This window comes from Conger conger, chromosome 10 (genome assembly GCF_963514075.1).
Source record: "Conger conger chromosome 10, fConCon1.1, whole genome shotgun sequence".
In the NCBI taxonomy this organism is placed as follows: domain Eukaryota; kingdom Metazoa; phylum Chordata; class Actinopteri; order Anguilliformes; family Congridae; genus Conger; species Conger conger.
Genome location: NC_083769.1, coordinates 47,265,090 through 47,275,089, shown reverse-complemented (window position 1 = coordinate 47,275,089; position 10,000 = coordinate 47,265,090). Strand labels below are relative to the sequence as shown.

The window sequence follows — 10,000 nt, the reverse complement described above, 5'->3', positions numbered from 1 at the left end:
GCTGCTGTCTCAAGGGAATAAGATACAGTAGGTTGCTTTTTTTCCCCCCATCATAGCAAAGGCAAGTTTTTATAAGTGCCACATTGCAAAACAATTCAGTATGTTCAACCTATTATTTTGTCTGATCATTTGATTATTTTTCATTTGCACATTTCAAATTGACTTTTTAATATGGTGCTTTTTCAAAAATGACCACACAAAGAGCTGGACTTGTGAGGGCTTGCCATCTTTATCTCATACTAATTCCCATGTATGAAGCAAGAGGGCTGATTCAGCTGTGGCACACATTGTGGACAATGACAGATGCGACAGGTAAAGAATCGCTAGCCTTTAGTAACAGTAGATGGCTTTCTATCTGAAGAGATTCTATGCGCACAAGGCAGGTGCTCTTTTGTCTGAGAGATATGATCTTCAAACAAGCTTCCCGAACCCCTTGATGCTGGATATTTCCCACGTTTCGTGTTCAGTGGCAGCGCAGGAGAAGTGTGATGTGTTCAAAGACACACTCACGCTAACCTGCTATCGAGTGTCTGGTCCCCAACAGGCCGTCCAGAAAAGCATCACGCCTGTCTCCCTTACTGTAATCACGCCAAGAACAGTATTACGCCTGTCTCCCTTACTGTAATCACGTCAAGAACAGTATTACGCCTGTCTCCCTTACTGTAATCACGTCAAGAACAGTATTACGCCTGTCTCCCTTACTGTAATCACGTCAAGAACAGTATTACGCCTGTCTCCCTTACTGTAATCACGTCAAGAACAGTATTACGCCTGTCTCCCTTACTGTAATCACGTCAAGAACAGTATTACGCCTGTCTCCCTTACTGTAATCACGTCAAGAACAGTATTACGCCTGTCTCCCTTACTGTAATCAGGTCAAGAACAGTATTACTCGGGTTCGAGTAATACTGTGACAATAAGCTGAGGTTTGACGGGGAATAGCTTTAAAATAAATTCTGGTGGGAACAAAATCTGGAAAGCAGATTTTCAAAATGCCTACTTTTAAACAGACACATGTACATGTGTGTAATACCTGTGAAAATCCATAACGTAGCCAGCTCTACCCGTTTGGACTGCACGGAAGTGTGCATTCATTGATCATTTCCTATATTACAGTACAAATATTTAAACCATAACATTACATAATCGCGTTGTTCATCAATACACATTTAGCATATTGTACAGTACATAACAGTACGTACATACAGCATAACTAAAAGAGAACCTGAGCTCAGATGCGTGTATGCTAATGAACTGCATACATTTGTTACATAATTGATTTCCGAGACATGTTATTCTGATAAACTGTCTGTATTTGTTTCATATCTCACACAGAAGTATAATCAAAGACCCACTAGCCATTGATAATTTTACAGGAGAATATGACTTATCAGACCCCTTCACAGCCCCCATACAGACAGAGATTAAAAGAATGAGCTCACCATTGTCCTGTCTCTGGCACACTTCTATCATTTTATTTGGGGGGAGGGCGGTGGGTTATGTGTGTGTGTGTGGGGGGGGGGGGGGGGTGTAAAAGGGGTGATGACGGAATGCTGTTGCGATGGCACAAGCCTTTTAGAAAAAGGGTTCTTTGGGAGGCCAGCTATTTCCCAGAATCCTCGGGAACCCTTTGACACACTTCACCTGCTCGTTTGGAGGAAGCCAGACCCAGAAACGCGGTAAATGTAGCATGAGGTAATTACCGATCCCTCCTGTGCCCTGGAACCACTCTTGATTGGCCGCAGACTGTGGGAAGCTTCTGTCGGCTCAGACTCACGCCAAGATAGCATCGGCCACAATGTAGGTACTCATCAGCCAGCTATACCAAATCTCACCATATGACTCTGGCATGTTTGAAAAAAATAAAAAATATATTACATTTATTGCGCTTTTCATTGAATAGACAAATCTCAAACCGCTACATAAAATCAAGTATAATGTAATACAAATTACTGCAACTTAAATTTCAGGACTTCTTGACCATATGGCTCTGGCATGTTTTGAAAATCAAGTGTAATATAATAATAATAACTGTATCTTAATTTTTAGGACGTTTTGATCCAATGTAAGTTGCTCTTGATAAGTGCATTTGCAAATTATAAGTACAGCCATGTTCTACTATTATTTAAAAGTATATTTGTATAACTGAATGAGTAGTAAGTGTTTAAGGAGGTGGCATCCAATGGCATACTTGCAGAACTGCACTGCAATGCCAAAAACAGCTACAGTGATTTAACTGACACTTTTATCCAAAGCGACTTACAGTCAATCAGAGTCAATTCAAATTAAGCAGGCGACAATCCCGCCCCTGGAGCAATGCAGGGTTAAGGGCCTTGCTCAAGGGCCCAACAGCTGCGCAGATCTTATCGTGGCTACACCGGGTCCCTGTCATGTACCTCAGCCGCTAGGCAACAGGCTGCCCCACGTTAAAAACTGTCCTCGCATGGCAATCCCAAAGGCTGCCCCCAACCCCCCCTCCCTGTTCCTGAGCAGTGTTCCCACAGTGCCTGTCCATTCACGTCTGTGAGGAGCGTGACCGGCGTGTCCTGTCTCACACACTGCGCCTCTCCCCTCTCATCCACGCTGGGGGGCGGAGGTGGGGGCTCTGTCGTAAAGAGAGGCCGTGTGTGAATCGGGGCCGTGGTGTCGCTGGAGGTGGGGGCTCGCGTTGGGGACTCATGCCGTCGAGGGCAGGACGACGCGCGGAGACTGGGAATGTTTCACACATCCGCCTCTTTCCCAAGAGCCCCCCGCCATAAAACAACAAAGGGCCCCATTACGGTGGGACCCGGGACACAGGCGAGGGGAAGCTACAGAGGGCCGAGTCCATAACCCGGGGCCCAATAAACCTGGGAAAATCTACAGGACTGCGCACATTAAACCCGTGGGCGCTCCCACAATGCAACGCGCAGGCCACTGCAGCCCCGGGCGTGGCCGCCGTTTTACGCACGTCTCACTCGGACGCGAGTCACACTCCCGCGTTCCCGCGGCGGAAAGTGTGCCTTCAAAGTGTGTCTGTGCAGGTGTGTGTGTGTGTGTCTGTGTGTGTGTGTGTGAGAGAGAGAGAGAGAGAGAGACTGTAGATTACATTACATTACAGTTGCAGGCTGCCGCCCAAACGTGCGATAAGTGTGCTCATCTGCACGTGTGTGTATTCGATGTCCTTCTGAAAAGGTTATTTCTCGTTTATTGAAGCAGATTATCAGGTTGTGGAATACTGAATTCAAAATGTATTTTTCTGAACCTTTATTTTTACAGTTCATTTTTACAGGTTGGCTGGGCAGGCAAGATCTTTTGCAGCAATGCCCTGTTAATGCCCCCCTTGCGAGTGTGTTTGCAGTTTACAGTTCTTTCAGATAACAGTAGGCATTGGATTCTCTGGACACTCTAGAGACTATTGCGCATGAAAGTTCCACGAGATCAGCAATTTCTGAGATATTCAAACCACCCTGTCTGGCACCAACAATCATTCCATGGTCAGAGTCACTTAAATAATATTTCTTCCCCATTCAGCTGGACCTCTTGATGCATGTCTGCATGCATTTCTGCATTTAGTTGCTGCCACATGATTGGCTGATTAAACATTTGCATTAACAAGCTAGTCTACAGTTAATAACGTGCTCAGTGAGTGTACACCTTCACAAAGTGACCGTAACAAGCAGTCGTTTAGAAAGAAATCCAAACACCAATGTATAATTAATCACATTTTATTTTTTTTTCTTCCCAACACCATTTACATCCCTCATATTGAAACAATGACGCAGCAGAAATGAACGCATTTTTGTACCCAACTCCCATACAGTGGCTCCTCAGTGTACTCCTGCCCTGTGAGTGTATCAGGAAGGTCTGAACATAGTCAGTGGTGCTCAATTAAACATGGTGATGTATGCCTTCTTAAACCATTTGGCAGTAGGAATCGTTTGTGGCTATATTAACCTAGAAATCTGGTCGACGTCCAAAACACAAATCCTGTTACAGAACAAATTAACTTTAGTGTGTGTGAGTGTGCACTCTCAGAAATAAAAGACAAAAAGTGCCTAAAAAGGTACAAATGCTTGTCGCAGGGGCGGTACATAAAATTGTACTTAGCAATATACAATTAATTTGTATCTTTATGCTTGGAAAACATACTCATTGCACCCAAATATCACTGTACACTGTACACATTAGGGAAATTTGATCATTGAAAATCTAAAATGTACCTCCACTGTCACTTTATTTCTGAGAGAGTGTGTGTGCATCTCCACTGGTGTTTCAATTTTCAATTTGAATTTGTTGAAGTATCTTAGTTATTTGTGTTTTCTAGCTCCCAACCTTCTGTTAAATCATACGGGCATGAATAAAGTAAACCAACTGCATGTGAATTAAGTAGATACATGGTTTACAACAGTCATATGCGTACAATAAAAATAAACAAATAAACAACCAAAAAAATTATTAACCAATCCATAAAAATATAAACCAAAGCTTGGAAATGTACATTTCCTCTTCTGTAAAGCAGAAAAAAAAGCGTAAGGATGTGGCAAGCGAATGATGATCAGGTAAAATGGCTGATCTCCTGAAAAAAACACCCGAAACACACCTGCCTAGCCTGGTCTCCACTACCCCAGGAGTCCCTGGGAGCCTGGGTCCTCACAGAACACAGGCTGAGATGACTCACGATCTGTCCTCACAACCTTACGGAGAACACGGAGAGGTATGTGTCTGCACACGCACGCCCGGTGACACCACAGGTACACGTGCTGATCAACTGGACGGTTGAGTCCACGTCCTTCGAATTAAAGCTGAAACGTTTCTAATTCTATGCCGCGTTCGAATGCGAACAGTATCCGAATCTGTCGTCGCTGATCAAAGCCCTTTGCACTTTATTCTCAAGGGAAATGGAAGACAGCTGAGAGAGTCAACCTTCTGATTGGTCTCCCACGAGGGTTGTTGTGATGAACAGTCAAGGGGGTGACAGAAACCAGAACCAGAACCAGAACCAGAACCACTACAACATTAAGAGCGAGGTAGAGCATCCGTAGCAGGGTTATACATCACGTCTTGGGTGCGGTCTCCGCTGCAATGTCACAAATCAAATCGGTCTGTGCAGACACGGAGGACATGATTTAAATAACTCACACAGGACTCTGCACTCCACAGATTACAACAATGATAACAACAGGGTCCCCCCATCCTTCCCTGTGAGGAGAGCTGGGTGATCTCAGGCAGAGGCAGCAGTGGTGTGTTCCCAGTACTAAACTAACCTGCAGTATCCCCAAAAACAGCAGTTACAGAATAATACACGTTGGGATTAATCACGCGCACAGACAGGCTTAGGTAAGGCCGGTTCGGTACTGTATATATACGGAGAGCGTTCTGGTGAAACTGCACTCGCCCCACAAACAAGGACATTTTTCTCTCTGTTAAAGAGGGAAACCGTTTTACTGACTGTATATCTAACAGTCTGTATTATAACACGGCAAAAATAATGGTGACAGCCTGCAGAACAATAATAAAATAAAATAAAATAAAATAGATGCCAAATTAGTCTACTTCATTATGAAGTAAAACATTGTACAAAGGGTATTGTTTCTTTATGGGTTCCCAGTCTGAGAAGCCATGGCTTTTTCTTGCGCAGACAGGTAGTAGTGAACAAGACGCTGGAGTCTCCATAGATGTAGTAACTGCTACATACAGTACATGGCAACAGGAATTGGTTAATTCTGTCCATGTTCCACAGACATGAGCAATCAATCTCCGATTTTCTGCTCATGCAATAGCACGACGCAATCCATAAGATTATTAAACAGTGACACACTTGGCCTGAGTGGCATATCTGGCTGATTCGCACTGGAACCAGGAGTTAACCTGGTTCTGTCTGTCTATAATGCTTATTTTGCCATCTCAAATAAAACATCAGAATAATTCAAAATGGCGGCCATTTTAATCCGCGGAACACAGATCATTTTAAATTAAAGCAAAGTTTTAAAGATGAAAGCAGACATCGTTTGCAGCCCTGACAAAAAGACATTGTTGTTCATCATTGTTACAGCGCTCTCTAGTGGAGTAGAATATGAAATACACAAAACTCACACAGGTCTCTGCCTTGAATCTGTGTAAAACCCAAACAAACTGAACAGCAGGACGACATATTTCTGAGGACAATGTAGACGCAGAGTTGTGGGGAATATAAAAGCTGATAACATGCACCAAATCTCCCCCAGGGTCAGTCACATCATTTCATACAGACAAAAAAAATCATTAAAAAAAAACAAATGAAAACAGAAAAGGCTAACAATATACATAAAATAGAAAAGGCCACCATCCCTCATTGGAGCATTAGAATAACAAAGCACGTTATACTGGTGATGGAGAGAGACAGCCGCTGCTACAGGAGATTAAATGATAATCAATGTCCTGACTGTCTGGAGTGGCTTACCTCTCACCTGTCTACTGACTGTCTGGAGTGGCTTACCTCTCACCTGTCTACTGACTGACTGGAGTGGGCTACCTCTCACCTGTCTACTGACTGACTGGAGTGGGCTACCTCTCACCTGTCTACTGACTGACTGGAGTGGGCTACCTCTCACCTGTCTACTGACTGACTGGCTGATGCACGAGTCTGACAGTGCCCGGTGATGAAGGCTGGTGTGTGTTAACCAACTGAAATTAACTCACACAGGCCTGCACAAATCTTTCCAGTGGAAGGCCACACTACGCCCCGTCACATTTGTCACAACCCAAAACAAAATTAAGAAATATATTAACGTAACAACAATATATGAATACATAATAAAATGATGAAAAGATTACAGCCGTTACCGAGAGCCTTCCTCACAACAGTGGTGATACATCTGAGAAAGGACAGGTACATGAGAAGACCGGGAAAAAAAAAAAAAACACCATGATAACTGAGGAATGTCAGCGGCCGCCTCTTGAGTACTTAAATCCACATATCTCCTGAGTCCTAGTGTCTCAGGGAGCTGAAGCTCCAACCCGTATGTGAAGTGCTATTTAATCATCTGACCACCACGCCCCAGGTCCTCTCCCTCCCCCCTCCCCCCCCCCCCTCCCCCGAGTCAACCTTTATTATTACAATTTCTGAGTTCTATGTTTCTGCAATTTATTTGTCAAACAAAGGCTCAAAAGTATAGTCGCGATTTGTCTACACTTTCAAGTCTACAAAATGAAACAGTCAAGCGTCAATATGACACTTGGTTTGGAGATAATTAAAAAGTGCAGTGATGGATGGGTACGTACGAGCAGGGCACCGCTCAGGGCACCGTCTCAAGAAACGTCTCACGGATTTCCAGTGAAACAATATCGCAATTAGCACGACTGCGAAGTAAAAGACTGTGGCAAACAGCGTCTGAAGGAGGCAGACTCCATTTCATGCGTTCGTCTCCCTTCCGGTGTACAAAATGGCCGACACAACTGAAGATCCATAAAAACCCTTCCAGCACAGAGACTCCGTTAACGGGAGCAGGGGACGGTCTGTACTGTAGAGCGATGCAGTGGAAACACAGCCCTTATTTGTATCGCGTGGGTATACTTTTTTTTATTTTTTTTAAATCAGAAAATGCAGCATTTTTGCTTGTGATCGGATCCATCTGCATTCTGCTAACGGACCAAAACCACAAGCACACTGCCAGGCCACATCATCACCCCCAGTTTGGTTAATTAGACTACCCACAATGCTTTGGAACAACCGGAAGAAGAAGAAAAAAATGTACACATGTAATACATGAAGGTAAATCCAAAATAATCCAATATATATACACAACAAAAGGCCACTACGGTATGGCCAAAATGCCATATGACCTCTATATACAGAATGATGGCTTTGGGTATACAACTGATTCAAATGATTGAATAATAATACAATACAGGATACAGACGGAAGTTTCCAGAAGGAACAGTGTACCCTTTTAATCTGATTGTTAAAAAAATAACCCTCTACAGGAGAGGAGAGCAGAGCTTTCGGACCAAACCTTGAGTCTCAAGAGAGGGAGAACTGATTTAACAGCCAATTTCTGCTTTTATTCTAAAAGAGATGAAAGCCATATGAACAATATTTTAGTCTTGATTTAAGGTGACAGTTTTGAGATGCTGGGAGAGAGTGAAGGTCAGATCACTGACAGACAGGAACTGAATACTGATACAAAGGTATTCTAAAAGAGTCACATGACCTGCGTGTACAAACGCTGACACGCAGGACCACACCTGTAAGGTACGGTAACGTATGACATAAGGCAAGACTTCCTGTTCAGAACCTGGACCAGCTGTAATTAAGTAATGACTGTTATTCCAAGATCAATGAAAGAATAACTGAATTCAGACGTATAACACTGAACCTCATCTTTTTTTAAAGCGCTAGAAGCTTTAGAAATTGTGTACAATTAAGATGAATGCAAAAATTTAATAAGGCCATCAAAATAGGCACAGACCACAGCAAACGTGTGGTTCTGTGCTCTCCAGATTAGTACATGCTAAACTATTTCATCTCTACATTCACAGTACAGAATGTCTGGGGAAACTGTTCATTGTTCTTTTACAGGAAGGAACAGTAAACATTGTGCAACGTCCCACACCGTCCGAGCACACTGAAGCGAAACACGTTTCATCTGCTCAGCAAAAGGAGGGTCAATAATAACCAAAAAAAACAAAAAAAAAAAACAATAAAAAAATTAGTTCCAGAAATAAGGCTAGCTTATTGCATAGTACTAAAACACAGCGTTGAGCAAGAGCTGGGCTGAGGTCAGAGGTCGCTGCCAGCCTGGACTGCCAAAAAGACGGCCACAGGCCGGGATGAACACTCCCTGGCTCGTATGGAGGTGACTGAATGAGAGAGTGAGCCTGCTTATCTTACACGCCAGAGCGTCGCGGCCTTGCAGAGACACAGGGCCGACTGCCATTTTGTTTTCATGCTGAGAAACCAAGTGCGGTTTTCAGCTGACCGTGTAATCGGTGGCTTGGAGTGCCTGTGAGTAACAGCTTAGAGTAGAGCCAGCAGACCCTGCGGCTGTCCATGAGCAGGGCCGCAGAATAGTCACTGCTTGTCTTCTGCAAAACAGGAAATATCGGGGACGACTCAACCGGACCCTCGCGATGCTGTGTCGGTACTCTAAAATGGCGACTCTGGAATGGAAGACCGAGCATGTCCAATTGCGGGTCCCTCTCCGACCAGGGGTGTGTGTGTGTGTGTGTGGGGGGGGGGGGTCTGGGAACAAAAGGGAGTGAGTTTTGGGGGAGGCCTCTGACCGCAGCGCAGCCCCAACGCTGCGCGTCGTTGTCTGTTTAACGCTCGTGAAGCAGGAGTATTAACCTCCTCCGGTGGGAAAGGGGTCAGTGAGCACCAATACTCGCGCCGTGTGTGAGGTGGGGAACCCAAAAAAAGTCCCGGGAGAGGAGCGTGCAGCGGTTGGGGAGGCCTCTCTCTCTCCCTCTCTCTCTCCCTCTCTCTCTCTCTCTCTCTCCCTCGCTGCGGGGCGGGCGAGCGCGGGGTGGGGCGGGTGCGGTCATCAGCTGACGGGGCCCTCCGTCTCTGCGTCCCGCTCCAGCTCGTCCGCGATTTCATCCGTGTTCCCTGAGTCACTGCTCGCCACCGAGCTGAACGACGGGGAGTTCCTGCGGGGGTCAGAGGTCACAGGGTCAGAGGTCACAGGGTCAGGCGCGACACGTGCGTGAGGCTACCTCCATTCAACAGTGGACAGTTCCCTGGTGGGTTAACAAGCTTGTTTACCAGAAAGTGCCATGCCGATGTCTAACTGGAGTGTGAAAATAATTGTAACTGTTCTAGGAAAGGCAGTAAGTATGAACACCAAGCGTTTAGTTGGGGGCGACATGGCTCAGGCAGTAAGAGCAGTCGTCAGGCAGTCGGAGGGTTGCCGGTTCGATCCCCCGCCCGGGCTGTGTCGAGGTGTCCCTGAGCAAGACACCTAACCCCCAAAATGCTCCCATTTTTTTGTGAGTGTGTTTATGAATGGGTGAATGGAGAAGCATCAATTGTACAGCGCTT

General features: G+C 45.1%; 1 protein-coding gene across 1 annotated transcript in view; it reads right to left on the bottom strand.

Annotated features, from left to right (window-relative positions):
- Positions 1–9,258: 9,258 nt before the first annotated feature.
- Positions 9,259–10,000, bottom strand: part of iffo2a (intermediate filament family orphan 2a) — a 49,988-nt gene continuing 49,246 nt past the window's right edge. The window contains exon 9 of the mRNA XM_061258467.1: positions 9,259–9,609. Coding sequence (XP_061114451.1) covers positions 9,504–9,609 — 106 coding nt within the window. The 3' untranslated portion in view covers positions 9,259–9,503. The remainder of the gene's footprint in view (positions 9,610–10,000) is intronic.